The 21046-nt window shown below is 38.4% G+C and overlaps 1 protein-coding gene across 1 annotated transcript in view; it reads left to right on the forward strand.

The window, feature by feature from the left end:
- PCCA (propionyl-CoA carboxylase subunit alpha) overlaps positions 1-21046 on the forward strand; it is a 381652-nt gene that overhangs the window by 20954 nt on the left and 339652 nt on the right. Inside the window, exons 3-4 of the mRNA XM_052649967.1 lie at positions 838-885; positions 993-1061. Of these exons, the coding sequence (XP_052505927.1) occupies positions 838-885; positions 993-1061 (117 nt within the window). The remainder of the gene's footprint in view (positions 1-837; positions 886-992; positions 1062-21046) is intronic.

Raw genomic sequence — 21046 nt, forward strand, 5'->3', positions numbered from 1 at the left:
CGTGTGCATTTCTTTAAAAAGAGTAGCTTGTTCAGTTCTAGAGTCAGGAGAGAACTTTGTTAAATAGTTTCCCAGTAGAATGCTATATCAGTTTATTTATGTGAAAATCGAGAGATTGCAGTCCTTAGAGACTGATTTACTTAGAGTGAAACAGGTCATTAATGGCAAAGTTGGGCTTAGAATTTAGGTGTCTCACCCTACACAAAATGGAACATCTTTTTCTATTATGTGGCCTTAGCTGTTTCAAAATGTGGTTATTCAAACTTAACATTATACTTAATGTTATACTCAACATTTATACTCAATAGCATTAACTCAGCGTTATACTCAAATAGCATAACCTGCGTGGTCTGGAACTCTTTGGGTAAAAGCATGACTAGTTTATCTGTTCTGAGTTGTTGAAAATATCACTTAATGCTATGCCCCAATCCCAAAGAGATGGAATATAAATTATATCAGACTTGACTTTGAGAAACATAACATTTAGAATTTCTCTGAATTTAGAAAACAAGTAAACTCTCAAGCAATTTTAACTAAAGTTTTTCATTTTCTGAAATCTCATTTGAAGATTATCTTTTGGCAAGAAATGTAGTTCCTTTATGAATTATTGAACCTCATCAACTGATACTTTTTTAAAAGGTAATTGTAAGGCCAAATCCTGCCCGATGAGTTTAGTAGTAGCCTGGTTGTAAGTGAACATGTGCATAGTATCTAATACCATGTAGGAAGTAGTGCTTGTTAGGATTATGCCCAGTGGTAACTGTGGCAAACAAAGCTTGATGTTTTCTGGTCTCATAGTGAGAGTTAACAGTTTCTTATGTGTTTTCCTCTCTTTAGACTTTTGATAAAATTCTTATTGCTAATAGAGGAGAAATTGCATGTCGGGTGAGTGGAATTTTAATCTTATTTTCCATTTTACTCTGTGAATTTTACTATTAAATCCCTTTAAACATGAATTACTATTAAGATAACATTAATGTATTTTAATATAGGTTATTAAAACTTGCAAGAAGATGGGCATTAAGACGGTTGCCATCCACAGTGATGTCGATGCTAGTTCTGTAAGTATATTTGCTTTATTTGAGTTAGGATCTTATTTTGGATCAAATAGAAAAAAGTGAAAGATGGAGGGTTTTGTTGTTGTTGGCTTGAAAAGGTACACAATTTAAAAAATACCTATGTTCAAGCTGGTTTTAGAAAAGGCAGAGGAACCAGAGATCAAATTGCCAACATCCGCTGGATCATGGAAAAAGCAAGAGAGTTCCAGAAAAACATCTATTTCTGCTTTATTGACTATGCCAAAGCCTTTGACTGTATGGATCACAATAAACTGTGGAAAATTCTGAAAGAGATGGGAATACCAGACCACCTGACCTGCCCCTTGAGAAACCGGTATGCAGGTCAGGAAGCAACAGTTAGAACTGGACATGGAACAAAAGACTGGTTCCAAATAGGAAAAGGAGTACGTCAAGGCTGTATATTGTCACCCTGCTTATTTAACTTCTATGCAGAGGACATCATGAGAAATGCTGGACTGGAAGAAACACAAGCTGGAATCAAGATTGCTGGGAGAAATAGCAATAATCTCAGATATGCAGATGACACCACCCTTATGGCAGAAAGTGAAGAGGAGCTAAAAAGCCTCTTGATGAAAGTGAAAGAGGAGAGCGAAAAAGTTAGCTTAAGGCTCAACATTCAGAAAACGAAGATCATGGCATCCGGTCCCATCACTTCATGGGAAATAGATGGGGAAACAGTAGAAACAGTGTCAGACTTTATTTTTTGGGGCTCCAAAATCACTGCAGAGGGTGACTGCAGCCATGAAATTCAAAGACGCTTACTCCTTGGAAGAAAAGTTATGACCAGCCTAGATAGCATGTTCAAAAGCAGAGACATTACTTTGCTGACTAAGGTCCGTCTAGTCAAGGCTATGGTTTTTCCTGTGGTCATGTATGGATGTGAGAGTTGGACTGTGAAGCAGGCTGAGCGCCGAAGAATTGATGCTTTTGAACTGTGGTGTTGGAGAAGACTCTTGAGAGTCCCTTGGACTGCAAGGAGATCCAACCAGTCCATTCTGAAGGAGATCAACCCTGGGATTTCTTTGGAAGGAATGATGCTAAAGCTGAAGCTCCAGTACTTTGGCCTCCTCATGGGAAGAGTTGACTCATTGGAAAAGACCCTGATGCTGGGAGGGATTGGGGGCAGGAGAAGAAGGGGACGAGTGAGGATGAGATGGCTGGATGGCATCACGGACTAGATGGACGTGAGTCTGAGTGAACTCCGGGAGATGGTGACGAACAGGGAGGCCTGGCGTGCTGTGATTCATGGGGTCGCAAAGAGTCAGACACGACTGAGCGACTGAACTGAACTGAACTGATTCTTGTATTAAGCAAAATGGAAGCCTCATAATGTCTTCAATATGTGTCTTAACTATTTTATTTTCGAGGCTTTAAAAGCTGGCTGCTGCTGCTGCTGCGGCTAAGTCGCTTCAGTTGTGTCCGACTCTGTGCGACCCCATAGGTGGCCGCCCACCAGGCTCCGCAATCCCTGAAATTCTCCAGGCAAGAACACTGGTGTTAGACTAGAATAAATAGTTTGTAGAGGGATTCTGGTCGCCAAATACATTTAGGCAGAGCATGAGAAAGTTAAAAGAGCTAGCTATTAATGAAATGTTTATGCAGTGCTGCCTTATGGGAACACATTTCCCCACAGGGTTACTCCTTGCCACTAAGGGGATGCTCTAACTGTTTGACCTTCCTAAATGCTGTACTGTGCTCAGCTGAAAGTTCGATTAAAAAATATGGAAGACTAATGCTGATTGGACATGAGCAAAAGAAGGTATAGCATAAAGTGATGAATGATAACTAATGTTATTGGAGATTTTTTATCACAGCAGGCATTTGTAGCAGTAGTAGACTATGAATGAGGAGAAAAAGTCCCGTGGGGAAAGTATATAAATTATTGGGACTGTATGGAATGAAATGTAAGTAGTTGTACTTTGGTAAGTTACTATTTTTCAACTCTTTCATGCTACTTTTGATAACAGGACCTATTGGTAATGTCAGCTTTTATTGTATAGTAGTTTAATGCAGAGCCTTTTCAGTCTTTGTGATTTTAAAAGTTTATTCAGAAGTTCAGTTCAGTTGCTCAGTCATGTCTGACTCTTTGCGACCCCATGAACTGCAGCACGCCAGGCCTTCCTGTCCATCACCAAACGCCAGAGTTTACCCAAACCCATGTCCATTGAGTCGGTGATGCCATCCAGCCATTTCATCCTCTGTCATCCCGTTCTCCTGCCCTCAATCCTTTCCATCAATAGGGTCTTTTCCAATGAGTCAACTCTTCGCATGAGGTGGCCAAAGTACTGGAGTTTCATCTTCAGCATCAGTCCTTCCAGTGAACACCCAGGACTGATTTCCTTTAGGATGGACTGGTTGGATCTTCTTGCAGTCAAAGGGACTCTCAAGAGTCTTCTTCAACACCACAGTTCAAAAGCGTCAATTGTTTGGTGCTCCGCTTTCTTTATAGTCCAACTCTCACATCCATACACCACCACTGGAAAAACCATAGCCTTGACTAGACAGACCTTTGTTGGCAAAGTAATGTCTTTGCCTTTTAATATGCTGTCTGGGTTGGTCATAACTTTCCTTCCAAGGAGTAAGTGTCTTAATTTCATGGCTTCAGTGATTTTGGAGCATAGAAAAATAAAGTCAGCCACTGTTTCCACTGTTTCCCCATCTATTTGCCATGAAGTGATGGGACTGGATGCTATGATCTTCGTTTTCTGAATGTTGAGCTTTAAGCTAACTTTTTCACGCTACTCTTTCACTTTCATCAAGAGGCTCTTTAGTTCTTCTTCACTTTCTGCCATAAGGGTGGTGTCATCTGCATATCTGAGGTTATTGATATTTCTCCCGGCAATCTTGATCCCACTTTGTGCTTCCTCCAGGCCAGCGTTTCTCATGATGTACTCTGCATAGAAGTTACATAAGCAGGGTGACAATATACAGCCTTGACATACTCCTTTTCCTATTTGGAACCAGTCTGTTGTTCCATGTCCAGTTCTAACTGTTGCTTCCTGACCTGCATACCGGTTTCTCAAGGGGCAGGTCAGGTGGTCTGGTATTCCCATCTCTTTCAGAATTTTCCACAGTTTATTGTGATCCATACAGTCAAAGGCTTTGGCATAGTCAATAAAGCAGAAGTAGATGTTTTTCTGGAACTCTCTTGCTTTTTCCATGATCCAGTGGATGTTGGGAATTTGATCTCTGGTTCCTCTGCCTTTTCTAAAACCAGCTTGAATATCTAGAAGTTCATGGTTCACGTATTGCTGAAGCCTGTGTTGGAGAATTTTGAGCATTACTTTTATTAGTGTGTGAGATGAGTGGAATTGTGCAGTAGTTAGAGCATTCTTTGGCATTGCCTTTTTTTTGGGATTGGAATGAAAACTGACCTTTTCCAGTCCTGTGGCCACTGCTGAGTATTCCAAATTTGCTGGCATATTGAGTGCAGCACTTTCACAGCATCATCTTTTAGGATTTGAAACAGCTCAACTGGAATTCCATCCCTTCCACTAGCTTTCATTTTGTCTTGTCTTCCTTTTTTGGCCCCTATATTTAAAATATTTATCTTTTGCTTAAAATAATTAAATGAAGCAATTAAAACTTGTTTTGCATACGTATCGTTTGATTTTTTTTTTGACTATTCATTTCTGGCTTCTTTACTAATAATTTGTTTTAACTGATAGTTTGATTAGTTTATATCTACAAAATATTCATGAAAGAGTGAGAAAACTGTGGCTTTAATGTCATTCTTGATTAATAAAGTAAGGCATTTACCAATAGTAAACTCCTCCAGAAAAAAGCTTGTGTTTTCATCAAGCTTGTAGTAGATTTGAAATTCACTCTTCTCATTTTAAAAAATTTTAATTTAATTTTAATTGGGACACTCTTTTCATCATGTTTTTATTTTCAGTGTATCCAGCTCAGGCCATGTTTCCATTCATAGATAAATTGAGAGAGAAGAGTGTCTGAATTGTGGATAGTCACTGTTTTTATTTCAAGCGTAACAGCAACCTTTCACTTATAATTTTCTTTTTCATATCATAGAATAGTTAATTCTCTATGCTGTGTTGTCCTGGAGGTGACTGTTGACACGGATAGTCCAAAATTACTTATATTTTCATTTTTTCCTATTTATTTATGTTTCAATATTGATGTTCCAGGGTAGTCTGCTTCTGTAAGCTGTTACCTCAATGAACATGAGTACTTTGTTCACTCATGTTCTTTGAGTACTTTGTTCCTAGCTTTGTGGACACTTCCTAAACTTTGGCAAAACTGCTTTCAAAAGAGTTGGTGTGAGTTTTAAATCTTTGACATTTATCCTTCCTGAAGCAGAGGTGGTAGGTTTTATATTTTAAAAACTTTTAGCTGCTTTTTTTTTTTTTAAACCAAAGATTATGATTCATAGTTTAGAATAAGAGTTGCCAGGCTTCCCAATGGGAAGCAAGCAATGCCTGCTCAAGTCAAAACTTCCTCTTAATATGACCTTCTGTAAGTCGGTTTCTAGAAAGATATTATAAGTAAAAACAGGATAATAATCATGATAGTTAGAATGCTCAGAGCTTGATTTAAGCCTTGGCAGTAAGGCCACATCCGCTGCTTGGTTTCTGCTTCAGTCTCAAGAAAGACAAAGACGTGAATTCCTCTAACAGCATATTTTGCTTTTTTAACACTTGATCCCAAAGGTTAGCATCATATCTAACCATATCTAGCCAGGTTTACAATGTTGATATTATGAACAAGGCATGCTATTCAGATGTATTATATATATTTCAGTATTTATTTTCAAGAGGTCAGCATTTTGAATATTACTTGGAGTGAAAGAATCTTGCATGCTTCATTTCCTAACCACTGGACCACCAGGGAATTCCCTGCCTGATTTTTGTTTTGTGTTTTTTCTTGGCGTATCTGAGTCATTCCATGTCTTAGTTATATCCTAACTTAGTTTTAATGTTTCTATCATATTATTTCAAGTTCCTGCATACCTGTTTCTATTTCTGACTGTTCTCTCTCAATGGATTATTTCCTCACACATGTAGATTTGTCTTGTGATACCATATTTGTTATCTTTAATGTTGAATTCTGTGTGGTTTGGGTTGTAGATGTAATCCTGTTGGGTGGTTATTCTGTTGGCTTCTGCCGATCACTCCAGGGTGTCACTGACTGATTTTTATATTCGTTTCTTGGCATGAAGGCTGCTGAATTATTAGGATGGGCAAAAGAAGATGAAACTACACACGTGTGCGCATGCACACACGCACGCACGCACACACACACACACACCCATTCTTCTGTTCCATAGGCTCATGATTTCTAATTTCCTGAGGAGACTTTTTCCTTAACCTTGAAGCACAGCTGATAGTATTTGTCTACTCCCTACTTAGTAGATTATTTATTCATCCCCCCACCCCCTGACCCCCCCCCCCCTTCACTGAGGATATAATCTTTGAGCAGCAAGGCCTTACGTAGTTTTCCTTCAAATCTTTAGCTCACACGTGGTTCCTGTCTCTGAGAGTTTAAAACTCAAGTTTTCTAGTTTACCCAGATCCCCGCTTACATTCTCCAAGATTAGTGATGTTGGTTCTAGTGGATACTGTCTGACGTTTAGCTGCTTCTTTGTTTTTGATTCCTAGGGATTGCTTGTGGTTTCTTGTAAGCCAGCCTGTTCATTTAGAGGAAATTTGTTATATTTAATCTAGAATTTTTAGGTGCTTCTAGGGAGGGTTTGTGGGTTTTCTGTCTCGTCTGCTTGTTACTGGACTATCTTAAAATAGTATGCTATCCTGCTCCTCTGTTGAAAACAGTCTCTTGCTTTCTTTGAGAAGACTGACCCAGAGCAGTCTCAGAGGCAGGCATCGCCCAGGAGAACAATTCGTAAGTACTGGTGAGGTTAGTGCAACCGCCTCCAGGGATGAGGCGAGAGTCAACACAGTGTAAACTCCAGTGGCAAATGATCAGGACCAGAGAGCAAAATAGGGGTTAAGCCTCTTATCAAGTCGTGAATTGTCTTTTCTGTCATTCTCCAGGCCCCTATTACCCTTTGAAAAGATTTGTGGAGAATGGTTTATGAGCGGAAAATGGTCCTAGTGGGACACTGTATCCTGCTGGTGTTTTGATAGGCATTGTGTGTTATCTGTGGATCAATTTGAGGAAGTATCTTTATCTTAACATTTTAAAGTCCTGTATGTGAGCATGGACATTCCATCTGATGTTGTTCACATGGCTTTAATCTCTTTCAACAGTTTATAGTTTTCAGAGAGTGATTTTCACTTACTTTGCTCTATTTATTCCTAAGTATTTTAGTATTACTTCTGATCTGTTAGAAGTGCTATTTCTTCTTCTTTTCTCTCTCTTTTTATTGGTTGCACTGCATGCCTTGCAGGATCTTAGTTCCCTAGATTGAACCCGTGCCCCCCTATATTGGGAGTGCAGAATTGTAACCCCTGGACAGTCAGGGAATTCCCTAGAATTGCAGTTTCTTAATTTCAGTTTTTATTTTAGTTGCAGGTATATAGGAATACAGTTAATTTTCATATAGTGATTTGGGTCCTGCAACTTTGCTGAACTTCCTTATTATTTCTAATAGTTAAAAAAATAGATTTCTCAGGATTCTGTCTAGAAGATCCTGTCATGTATAAAGAGAGAGAGATTTACGTCTTTCTTTTCTAACTGGGTGCTTTTTATTTTATAGTCTTGCCGAATTTCCCTAGCCTTAATTTTCAGAATTATTGAAAAGTAGTGATGAGAGCAGGTACTCTATTTTCCCCCTAAAATGAGGAACAAAACATTCAGTATTCCATAACTAAGTTTGATTTAGGCTCTGGGATTTTCATCAATTTCCACTATTAGGTTGAGGAAGTGCCCTGCTAGCTTGTTGAGTTTTTATCATGATTGGGTGTTTGATTTGGTCAAATGCATTCACTGTGTCTACCAAGATGATAATGTGGTTTTTATCCTTTATTCCATTGATGTGGTGAAGTGATGTCACTCAGATCATGTCCGACTCTTTGTGACCCCATGGACTGTAGCCTACCAGGCTCCTCCGTCCATGGGATTTTCCAGGCCAGAATACTGGAGTGGATTGCCATTTCCTTCTCCAGGAGATCTTCTCGACCCAGGGATTGAACCCAGGTCTCCCGCATTGTAGGCAGATGCTTTACCATCTGAACCACCAGGGAAGTGGTATATTATATTAATTAATTAATTTTTGGATGTTTAGCCTTACATTCCTGGGATAAATCACACTTGGCCACAATGTATATAGTCCTTTGTATATATTGCTGCAGTCAGTTTGCTGGTATTTTGTAGAGGATTTTTCATCCATATTTGTAAGAGATACTAGTCTATACTTTTCATTTGATGTCTTTGTTTTGATATCAGAGTTATTCTGGCTTCATGTTATACTATGGGATGTGTTTCCTCCTCTTCCGTTGTTCTGGAAGTTTGTGAGTTGTTATTAATTATTCCTTTAATGTTTGGTGGAACTCACCAGTGAAGCCATCTAGATCCGAGGTTTTCTCTGTGGGTAGTTGCTATTTTTTTTTAACATTAAGAAAAGTTTATTTATTTGCCTGCGGCAGCCTTAGTTGCAGCTCACGGGATCGTCAGTCTATTGTAACATGTGAGATCCTTGGTTGTGGCTTGCAAACTCTTAGTTGTGGCATGTGGGATTTAGTACCATGACCAGGGATCAAATCTGGGCCCCCTGTATTGGGAGGATGGTGTCTTGGCCACTAGACTACCAGGGAAGTCCCTGTGAGTAGTTTTTTGATGACTAATTCAGTCTCTTGATTTCCTATTTCTTCTTGAGTTAATTCTATAGTTTATTTCCTTCTAGGGAAGACATTTCATCCTAAGTTATCTAGTTTATTGTTAAATAATTGTTTATAGTATTTCTTTATTGTTTTTATTTCTGTAAGGCCAGTGGTAATGTCTCTTCTATTCCTGTGTTGTTTCTTTGCAACCCCATGGATTGTAGCCTGCCAGGCTCCTCTGTCCATGGGGTTTCTCCAGGCAAGAATATTGGACAGGGTTTGCCATGCCCTTCTCCAGGGGATCTTTCCAATCCAGGGATTGAACCCAGGTCTCCCGAATTGCAGGTGGATTCTTTCCCATCTGAGCCACCAGAGAAGCCCTTTGAAATTTTAGTTATTTGAGTTTTTCCATTTTTTTCCTTGGTCAATTTAACTGAAGATTTTCAGTTTTATTGATCTTTCAAAGAACCAACTTTTGGTTTCATTGATTTCTCTCCTTTTAAACTCTCTACTTCATTTATATTTACATTAGTTTTTGCTTCCTTCCTTCTGCTTGCTCTGGATTTAGTTTGCTCTTTTAAAAAAATTTCTTAAGGTAGAAGACTAGGTTGTTTTGAGGTCTTTTTAATATAGCGGTCTCACCATACAGCTTTCTCGTGTTGTTTAAGCTGCGTCCCATGTTTTGACATTTTGTATTTTCATTATTATTCCTGGTTGCCTTGTATTTTCTGGTTGCCCTGGTGATTTTTTCTTTGAACCACTTATTATTTAGGAATTTTGTTTAATTCACATAGTTATGAGTTTCGCAAATTTCTTTGTCACTGATTTCTAATTTCCTTTAGCTTTTGTCAGAGAATGTATTTTTTCTTTTTCTATCCTTTAAAAGTTTTTAATGTTTGTTTTATGGACTAGCATATGAACTATTCTGGAGAACGTTCCACGTGAGTTTAAGATTATATTCTGCTGTTGCTGGGTGGAGTGTTCTGTAGTTGTCTTTAGGACTGGTTGGTTCATAAAGATATTTAAGTCATCTCTCTTGGCTAATTGCCTGGTGGTTTAATACATTATTGAAAGTGGAGTTTAACATACTTTTGAAAGCCTTTAAATTACTGAGTATTTTGTTTTGCTCAGTTTATAAAATTGGTGACAAGTATAGGCCCACAACCCTGTGCTTGAAAACGCTAAGGTAGAAAAGTAAGGTAGAAAATGATTAAAGAACTCTGAGTGTCCAGGCCTAGAGACTGTCACAAGGAATCTTTGCAATTTTCAGGAAGCAGGAAATTTTGACACTATTTATATTGCTCTAGACTTAGAGAAAGAAAAAGAGATTTTTATTTCTCTTTTCTGAAACCAGCCTAGTCACTGGGAAATCAAAATCTGGACAAAGATAGTAAGCAGAAAATGAAATGACATACATATTGTTAGAAAAATCCTAAGTAATAGAAACTAGAATAAAATTTATTTAAATAAAATGCTGCAGTCATGCAGAGTGTATTCATGACATTTCAATATGGTTTCAATATTAGACACTATTAATTGAATATACTAATAGGTTAGTGGAGGAAAACTGTATGATCGCCTTGATAGAAGCCTTCAGTTCAGTTCAGTCGCTCAGTCGTGTCCGACTCTTGGCGACCCCCTGAACCACAGCATGCCAGGCCTCCCTGTCCATCACCAACTCCTGGAGTCCACCCAAACCCATGTCCATTGAGTCAGTGATGCCATCCAACCATCTCATCCTCTATCGTCCCCTTCTCCTCCTGCCCTCAATCTTTCCCAGCATCACGGTCTTTTCAAATGAGTCAGGTCTCCGCATCAGGTGGCCATAGTATTGGAGTTTCAACATCAGTCCCTCCAATGAATACCCAGGACTGATCTCCTTTAGGATGGACTGGTGGGAGCTCCTGGCAGTCCAAGGGACTCTCAAGAGTCTTCTCCAGCACCACAGTTCAAAAGCATCGATAGACGCCTAAATGTCATTTAAAAGAAATGCAGTCTTCCTCTTGTAAAATCCTTAGTAAGACAGGATCAGATAACTACTTCCATCCCAAAATAAAAATTAAGTCATACCTTATAGGAAGCATTTTCATCGATGAAGACCCATACATTTACTATCACCACTGATATTTAATAGCATCCAGGAAGTACTTGGCAGTGCAGTTCAGTTCAGTTCAGTCGCTCAGTTGTGTCCGACTTTTTGTGACCCTGTGAATCGCAGCATGCCGGGCCTCCTTGTCCATCACCATCTCCCGGAGTTCACTCAAACTCATGTCCATCGAGTCGGTGATGTCATCCAGCCATCTCATCCTCTGTCGTCCCCTTCTCCTCCTGCCCCCAATCCCTCCCAGCATCAGAGTCTTTTCCAATGAGTCAGCTCTTCACATGAGGTGGCCAAAGTACTGGAGTTTCAGTTTTAGGCAAGAGTTATAAAATGGTGGACAGGAAAGGCACAAATGATAAGATAGTACTGAGTTTCCAGTTACACTGGCAACTGAATAACTCTTTAGAAACAGTGAGGAAAGCCTCTATGATAGTTAAAAAAATAAATACAAATATCTATAGCTTTCCTAAACATTAACAAGGTAGAAATACAACTTTAAAAAAATTTAACCTCATAGAAATAGTGCTGAAGATAAAACACTTTAACATGTGAATTTGTATGACTTATATGAGGACTTCTTTTTTTATGGGGAAACAATATTGTAAATGCTACTTATTTCTAAATCTGCGTTTTTGTATTAAATCCTAATAAATGTAATCATGTAATGGGGAAGGGGAATTGACAAAAAATATGCAAGAATCGCCTAGGAAATTTTGAGGAAAATCAAAGAGGTAACTGTACTGCTGCTGCTGCAGCTGCTAAGTTGCTTGAGTTGTGTCCAACTCTGTGCGACCCCATGGACAGCAGCCCACCAGACTCCTCTGTGCACGGAATTCTCCAGGCAAGAATACTGGAGTGGGTTGCCACTTCCTTCTCCAAGATAAAGACTGCTGCTGCTGCTAAGTCGCTTCAGTAGTGTCCGCACTAACAGATATTAAAAAATATTGGGGACTCCCTGGCAGTCCAAGAGTTAAGACTTCAAACTTCCTCTGTAGGGAGTGTGAATTCAGTCCTTGGTTAGGGAACTAAGATCCCTCATGCCATGTGGTGTAGCCAAAAAAAAAAAAAAAATGTAGTACCTTATAAAGTAGAAATTATTAGGACCATTACATAAAATTTTGGAGCCAGAAGACACAGATTTATGGAATAAATTCATTCAATTTTAGGTAGAGGGCTGATGTGTGAGATTTTATTTGTTTGAGGACCTTATTAATATAATATTAACATAAAAGGCAGAAGTGTATTGTAGGGTTTTATGCCTAATGTGCTATGATTTGAGGTAGCCCCAGAGAAGTTAAGAAATAGTAAGTAATGAGAACTGTCTGATAGTTTTGGTGACCAAGACTTTTTAAATGGGAAGTCAGATCTTGCTTCATTAGTTTGGTGAATAGTGGGAACAAATAATTATGAGAGTTTAGAGATTGTTTGTACTTCTCAAAATGCATGTTAGATAATTTAATTTACTTTTATGGTAATTATCTATGTATGTATGTTTTCAGGTGAAAAGACTTACTAAACCTTCCCCTAAGAAACCACAAAATATTGTTATATTTGTTTTAAACATGAAGTTAGGGATGTGAGTTTTTGTTTTTAAATGGGATTAAATGACTCTGAACTTCAGCCTTTGACTGTATTTCCTATCTAGATTCCTAAATTGAACTTACTGATACTTTGTTGCTTTGTCTGTGTATTGTAACGTTGGATTTAAATGAGAAATACCTGATATTTATTGCATTAATACCAAAATCTAAAATCAGGGAAGGAGTTGTTATGACGCACATGTTGGCCAGGCAGCCTGCTGTTTGAACTGTGGCTCCTGGTGAGTGTTGTAGTCCTACCCTTAGGATTCGGTAATGAGATTGAGTGGGGTGCCCCTGTGAGCGCTCTGGGATGATTGACAGCAAGGTGGGGGGAATCATCACTTAGCTTGCCTACCCTTGGTGTTATTTCCCTGCTGTCTGGGGAGGTACTGGGGACAAATAGGACTTCGTGATGTCTGTGTAATTAGTGTATGTTGGTTCCAGCTGAACAAACTGGAGGGTAATGATCAGGTAAATGGAGATGGAATATATCAGTGCAGGCTAAGATGTAAAAGAAGTTAGAGAAAACCTTTTAAAAATGTTATGGATTGGTTAGAATGTTTTATATCTTTTTATATATTTATATATATATATATCTTTTAATAAACTTAGATCTGTTAGCATTTTTGTTTGAATATCTTTTGTCCTATGTAAACATCAAGAGTTGAAAGCAATTTAAGTGTCAAAACCTCAAGCATTTACCTTTTCTATTTACTTCATTTACTTTTCAGGATATTTTGCAACCTTTCTTTGGAAGAGAGTTAAAGTTCTTAATAAAAAAAATTTTTTTTTTTTTTACAAAATCTTTTAATGGACTTATTTGCAGCTAGTGTCATTATTAATCTTCAGATAGGAATCAGTGACCAGAGTCAGATTTGTAAACCTTTTTGGGGATGGTAACTGAGAAATCAGATGCCCTTTTGTCATATGTATGTGTGTAGTTGAGATGGTGTATCTACTGTTTTCTTCTGTTGTTTCACTAGTGCAGAATATTTTAAGATAATGGCCATCATAGTCCACGTTTCCTGGTTGGTCTTAATTAGTTCAGAAACCTTCCCAGTCTTTTAGATCGCAATAGAAAATCTATAGGATTCTTAATTCATTCTTGCAAAAATGCTTCTAGTTTTCATGGTTCAGGATGAAGTTTTCTTATCGGCAACATAGAGTTCCATGGCAAAGCCTCTGATAGTGACTGTAATACTGCATTTAATGGGAAGGAAAGAATTGGTTTCATTAATATGATTATGGACCTTGGAGTTCTGATAATTAGGTAATTAAAGGGTTTTTGAATGGCATACTCTAAAACTTGGTAATGCTCACTTTTCTTAAAACTTAGCTTTCAGTAACCTTTTTGGATTAAGAATACAGTGTATCTACGTATGCATATTTAAAACACTAGCCTTTTCAATGAAGAACAGATTATTCAGAAGGAATCATTTAAGATGTTTAGACATTACTTTTCCCATCCTTTTTCTTTTATTGTCTTTGAAAAAAGATATTTTGCAGATACATTGTACTATATCAGTTTAAACTGTTTTGATTATCTTTGTCTTGACTAAATTACTTTCTCTACATATTTTTTGGGAAAATGGAATAGGTTAGGATTCCCTGGTAGGAATTTGTTCACATTAATATGGCTCATCAGGGACATTATATTTAATTGGAGATCCTGCAGAATAGTAGCAGGAGGCTGAAGAGAATTATTTAGCATTAGCAATGGCTCGTTTGGGAGTTATGCACTAATCAAGGAGCTTGAGTGTTAGCAGTGGGGATGATGGGAATTATGACGATTATGACATGTAAGCGTGTCTGTGTGTGAAGTGGACAGGCAATGAGTTAATCAAGAAGTATATTAAATGGCTCCCATGCTGATACATTATTATCTACCATAGTGCCTGTCAGGTTGTGTATTTAAAAAATACAATTATGGCTGAATTCAATATGTATAAATTCAACCACCATTTTTTGCTTCTCTGCAAAATAACCTCAAATTACCTAATACTACATATAAAAATAGAAAAATGTATCAACCCCACTGACTATGTGATTTGTGTGTTAAAATACATTATCTCATTTTCTTTTTAACACTTTAAAGTGAACCTTTAATTTCAGATTCATTTAAACTTTTGTTTGTTTTGCCTTTTCACGTGTTGCAAATACTCTTTGTCTTAGTTTCTACTGCATGAAGAGTTTAAGTTCCAAAACAACTTTTATATATCTTTATTTTTCAGGATGAAAAAATAACTTCATTATTTCAGAAAGACATTAATATGTAACACATGAAGCTAATCATTAGACACAAGACAAATCAAAGCATCATTCTTTTCCACCAAAATCAGGGGGTGGGCGTGGTGGTGGTAGGAATTGCCTTTGCCCTAGTGGGTGGCCTGTTTGTGGCAGGTATACCCATTCTGTGCCCAGCATGGTTAGAGCCATCTGTTGTGAAACGACCAGTTAGAAATGCTAGAAATGTACACATTTTGGGGAAATGGAACTAATAAATTGAATTCCTTTTAGAAAATAAATTGAAATGCAGTATAAATCCATGAGCAGACTGGATTATATCAACAGGCAAATTTATAGAGTTCCTATACACAGTTCTTTCTTGCTGGGTTTTTTTTTTTATTGTAAGCACTGCCAAATTTAATAAAACTTTCTACCAAACTGTGACCTTCATGTATTAACTTAATTAAAGCAGTATTATGGATACTACTCAAAGTGTTAACCTGTGGGTGGTGGTTATTGAAATCCATTATCTGTGGAGCCAGTATTAGTGGTCAGCTATATCAGAAGTTAAATTTGCAACCAGGACCCTCCCTTGGGTGCTGGGAGCTCAGCAGGTTATATAGTCAAAACCTGTCAAAGCTTCTTAAAAGACTGATAGTTTAAGTCCTGTGGAGTTAAGGGTAAACCAATCATTCCAGTAAGGAAGGACTGTGACTATTTAGCAGCAAGGCAAAAATTATATTTGGACAGGGGCAAAAAAAAGTATTGATATCAGTATCTTTATGTATGAATTATTGTATTTGTATAATTGCTGTTTAACCTTTATAAAAGCATTACAATTCTTAATCTTTGGAAAGTGACTTGTGACAATTTTCCTTTCCAAAATTAAAAAGCGTCCCTAAGTCCTTAATTTTTGTTATTAAGACCTTTATCCTTTCACTGATACTAAAAGTTTAGTTTAAAAACAGCACAATGAAATACTGAGCTTACCTTTTCTTCTTGTATATCTGAAAGTTTTTGGTGACTTTAAACAGCATGGTCTGAAAAAGAATATTATGTGTTTTGATGTAGGTTAGTACCTGATGGTATGAAAAAAAAATACTTCATCATAGATTTAGTTTTCTTTAAACATCTATTTACATAGGTTTAGGAATTCTGTAGTCTTACTGAAAAAACATACAAAAAAGATTTGAAAATATAGCTTATCTTTATAAATACAATATTTTTGATATTGCCACATTTATAAGACTTTGACTTAACTCATTTCTGTTATAGTCTCATTCATTGAAGACTTCTTAGTAGATGGAAAGATATGATCATTCTAAGAACTATTAATAAATGTCTCTTATTGAATATCTGCAGTTTCCTAGAGAATCGGTGTTTATGTAAGGGAAGTGTTATTGTCATCATTTTAAGTTGAGAAAATTGGGGCTTCTGGTTACAAACTAGGTTGTCAAAGATGGTTTAGCTAGGCCAAGCAATGGAGCTGAAGATCTAATTTTACATCTCCAACTTGTACTGTTTCCATTGTAGCATATTGCTTCCCATGCTAAGTATATGGAGAAGTCCCTTTTCTCCTCCAAAGAAAGTCAAGTTTCTTAGGGTTAGATGCTGTGCTAGGTGCTGTTGCAGGCCTGTTATGGGCCAGATGCTATGCTGGTCACTAAAATTAGAATAGTGACTAGGAGAAAACTGATTTTTGCTCTCATGGCACTTGAGTCTAGTGGTAGAGATAGATATAAAATAAGAAAACATGCAAACAAATAATTACAAATTGTGGTAAGTGTTACGAAGGAAACAGACCAGTTGCTGAGAGAGAATAGTGGTGATCAGAGAAATTCTTTAAAAGGTAAAAAGAGACCTGACAGATGAGAGTCAGCTCTTCACTAGGCAGTCACTTAGGCAGATGGGGCAGCATGTGCAGTGGTCCTGAGCCAGCTCGGTAGATTGGTTCTTAGCATGTAAATCAGCATGACTCAGCCTGTGTAGGCGTTTCATTTACTTGCTGGCTCTTGATCTCAAGCAGTAGTAGCCAGTGGCTTGACACTCCTTGGGGCAGCTTCTTTTGCTATTTGCTGCTCCTCTTTCTTGATTGTCATAATGGCAGCTGCCAATTTCGAGTAGTGCAGGGGGGAGTCCAGGAGGCATCTTCAGGAAGATATAAGGCTGTCTTGAGTGACAATAGGTTTATGTCTGATGTATCAGTTTATTTGAGTTGAAGCCTAGCCTAAGGAAGAGAGGCTCCAATTCAGGTAAATCCTGTTATTGCCATCTTGGGTCCTGCATCCGTTCAGTGTGTTGATGCAGAGCATTGCCAAGGTCCTGGGAGTGGGATGTGATCTCTCAGTGGAGGCTTGTAGGCTTGGGACAAAAGGCGGGAACCTTGTCTTTCTATGAGGGAGACAGTCCAGGTAAAACTGATCCAGGTAGTATTTTTAAATGTCTTATTTTATAAATATTTCAATGCCTTCCAGGTCTTCCTACAAATTAATCATATATTAGTTTACTTCCCAGGTCTATAATGTGTCCCCCAAATTGATACTAGATATTTTAGTGAAAAGGAGTTTATAATTAAATACAGTAGAGTAACTTCAGTGAGCTGTTCCAATTAAGTGTTATAGATCCCTAGGCTATGTTGATGAAACTCAGCAGGAATGCTCTGCGGAGGGGAAAACAGTTGCAAAACCACACAAACCTATTTGTGAAGGGTTTAATTTTTCCTCTTGATAAATGCTTTCACATATACTTTATTTTTTCTAAATACTTTTTTTAAAGTGCAGTTTTAGGGTCACAGCAAAATTGAGAGGAAGTATGGAGTCTTCTCATATACACTCCTGCCTCCACACATACATGGCCTGCCTATCATCAACATCTGGCATCAGAACGGAGCGTATATTGCAAATGATGAGCTTACATTGACATATGATTACCCAAAGTCCATAGTTTACATTAGAGCTCATTCTTGGTGTTGTACATTCGGTGGTGGTTCAGTTGCTCAGTCGTGTCCGATTCTTTGTGACCCCATGGACTATAGCACTCTAGGCTTCCCTGTCCTTCACCATCTCCCAGAGCTTGCTCACACTCATGTCCATTGAGTCAGTGATGCCATCCAGCCATCTCACCCTCTGTCATCCCCTTCTCCTCCTGCCTTCAGTCTTTGCCAGCATCAGGGTCTTTTCTAATGAGTCAGCTTTTCATATCAGGTGGCTGAAGTGTTGGAGCTTCAGCATCAGTGCTTTCAATGAATATTCAGGATTGATTTCCTTTTGGATTGACTGGTTTGATTTCTTTGCTGTCCAAGGGATTCTTAAGTCTTCTCCAGCTCCACAGTTCAAAAGAATCAATTCTTCAGCACTCAGCCTTCTCTGTGGTACAACTTTCACATCTGTATATGTGGGGAAAAAGTGATAAATGCAAAGAAATAGAGGGAAACAATAGAATGGGAAAGACTAGAGATCTCTTCAAGAAAGTTAGAGATACCAAGGGAACATTTCACGCAAAGATGGGCACAATAAAGGACAGAAATGGTGTGGACCTAACAGAAGCAGAAGATATTAAGAAGAGGTGGCAAGAATACATGGAAGAACTATATAGAAAAGAACTTCATGACCCAGAAAATGACGATGGTGTGATCACTCACCTAGAGCCAGACATCCTGGAATGCAAAGTCAAGTGGGCCTTAGGAAGTATCACTACAAACAAAGCTAGTGGAGATGATGGAATTCCAGTTGAGGTATTTCAAATCCTGAAAGAGGATGCTATGAAAGTGCTGCACTCAATATGTCAGCAAATTTGGAATACTCAGCAGTGGCCACAGGACTGGAAAAGATCAGTTTTCATTCCAGTCCCAAAGAAAGGCAATGCCAAAGAATGCTCAAACTACCGCACAGTTGCACTCATCTGACATGCTAGTAAAGTAATGCTCAAAATTCTCCAAGCCAGGCTTCAGCAATACGTGAACCGTGAACTTCCAGATGTTCAAGCTGATTTTAGAAAAGGCAGAGATCAAATTGCCAACATTCATTGGATCATTGAAAAAGCAAGAGAATTCCAGAAAATATCTACTTCTGCTTTATTGACTATGCCAAATCCTTTGACTCTGTGGATCACAATAAACTGTGGAAAATTCTGAGAGATGGGAATACCAGACCACCTGGCCTGCCTCCTAAGTCTGTATGCAGGTGAAGAAGCAACAGTTAGAACTGGACATGGAAGAAGAGACTGGTTCCAAATAGGAAAAGGAGAATGTCAAGGCTGTATATTGTCACCCTGCTTATTTAACTTCTATGCAGAGTACATCATGAGAAACGCTGGACTGGATGAAGCATAAGCTGAAATCAAGATTGCCAGGAGAAATATCAATAACCTCAGATATGCAAATAACACCACCCTTATTGCAGAAAGTGAAGAACTAAAGAGCCTCTTGATGAAAGTGAAAGAGGAGAGTGAAGAAGTTGGCTTACAACTCAATGTTCAGAAAACTAAGATCATGGTATCTAGTCCCATCACTTCATGGGAAATAGATGGGGAAACAGTGGAAACAGTGACAGACTTTATTTTTTTGGGCGTGAGAGTCATGTATGGACGTGAGAGTTGGACTGTAAAGAAAGCTGAGTGCCAAAGAATTGATGCTTTTAAACTGTGGTGTTGGAGAAGACCCTTGAGAGTCCATCCTAAAGGAAATCAGTACTGAATCTTCATTGGAAGGACTGCTGCTGAAGCTGAAACCCCAATACTTTGGCCACCTGATGGGAAGAACTAACTCATTTGAAAAGATCCTGATGCTGGGAAAGATTGAAGGTGTGAGGAGAAGGGGATGACAGAGGATGAGATTGTTGGATGACATTACTGATTTAATGGACATGAGGTTGAGTCAACTATGGGAGCTGGTGATGGACAGGGAGGCCTGGTGTGTTGCAGTCCAAGGGGTTGCAAAGAGTCTGACACATCTGAGTGACTAAACTGAACTGATAATGACATGTGGGCTTCCCAGGTGGTACTGTTGGTGAAGAACTCACCTGCCAATGAAGGAGATGTGAGAGGAATTCAGTCTCTGTGTTGGGAAGATCCCTTGGAGGAGGGCATGGCAACTCCTTTCAGTATTCTTGCCTGGAGAATCCCATGGACAAAGGAGTCTGCAGGGCTGGGGTCGCAGAGAGTAGGACACAACTGAAGCAACTTAGCATACGTGCATATGACATTCATCTGTCATTACGTACGATAGTGTATTTCCACTTCTGTAAAGATCCTCTGTGTTCTGTCCGTTCATTTCCTGCCTTCTGTGACAACCACTGGCTTTTCTATGACCTCCATAGTTTTCCCATTTCCAGAATATCATATAATTGAAATCATTCAGTATGTAGCCTTTTCAGAATAGCTTCTTTCACTTAGTAGTATGAATTTAAGTTTTTTTCTACGTCTTTTCATAGCTTGATAGCTCATTTCTTTTTAGTGCTGAACAGTAATTGTGTTGTTTAGATTGCTACAGTTTATTTAGTCATTCACCTACTGAAGGACATCTCGTTTGCTTTTGGTCCTTAGGGATAAAGCTGTTAGAAACATCTGTGTGTAGACGTGGGAGTCTCTTGTCAGATCATACGGTATGAACATGTTTAATCATGTAACAAATCACCAAACTGTCTTCCCAAGTAGCTGTACCATTGTGCATTCTCAGCAGCACATGACTGAGAGTTCTTGTTGTTCCCCGTCCTTATCAGCCTTTGATGTTGTCATCAGTGTTCTGAATTTTGGTGGTTCTAACAGGTATGTGGTGTTATCTTGCTGCTTTAGCTTGGCATTTTCTTGTTATGTGATGTGGGGCATATTTCTAGGTGCTTTTTCACCATCTGTGTATCTTCTTTGGTTAGGTGTCTAAGGTCTTGGGCGTGTTTTTTAGTTGAGTTGTTTTCTTATTGGCGAGTTTGAGTTCTTTGTATATTTTGGATAATAGTCCTTTATCAGATATCTCTTGCATATATTTTCTCTCAGTCTGTGACTTGTCTTCTAGTTCTCTTGACATTGTCTTTTGCAGAGAAGTTTTTAATTTTAACGAAGTCTAGCTGCTTCTCTTTCAGGGACTGTGCCTTTGATAGTATTTATCTACTGTAGAAAGTTATTGACATACCCTAGCTTGTCCAGGTTTTCTCCTTAGTTGTGTTCTAGGAGTTTTACAGTTCTGTGTTTTAACTGCTCATTCTTCTGTGCTCTGTGGACCATTTTGCGCTAATACTTGTAAAGGGTATAGGGTCTGTCTAGATTATTATTATTTTTGCATGTGGATGTTGATTTATGCCAGGACCGTTGGTTGAAGAGGCCTTCTTTGCT

This window comes from Budorcas taxicolor, chromosome 12 (assembly GCF_023091745.1).
Source record: "Budorcas taxicolor isolate Tak-1 chromosome 12, Takin1.1, whole genome shotgun sequence".
NCBI lineage: Eukaryota > Metazoa > Chordata > Mammalia > Artiodactyla > Bovidae > Budorcas > Budorcas taxicolor.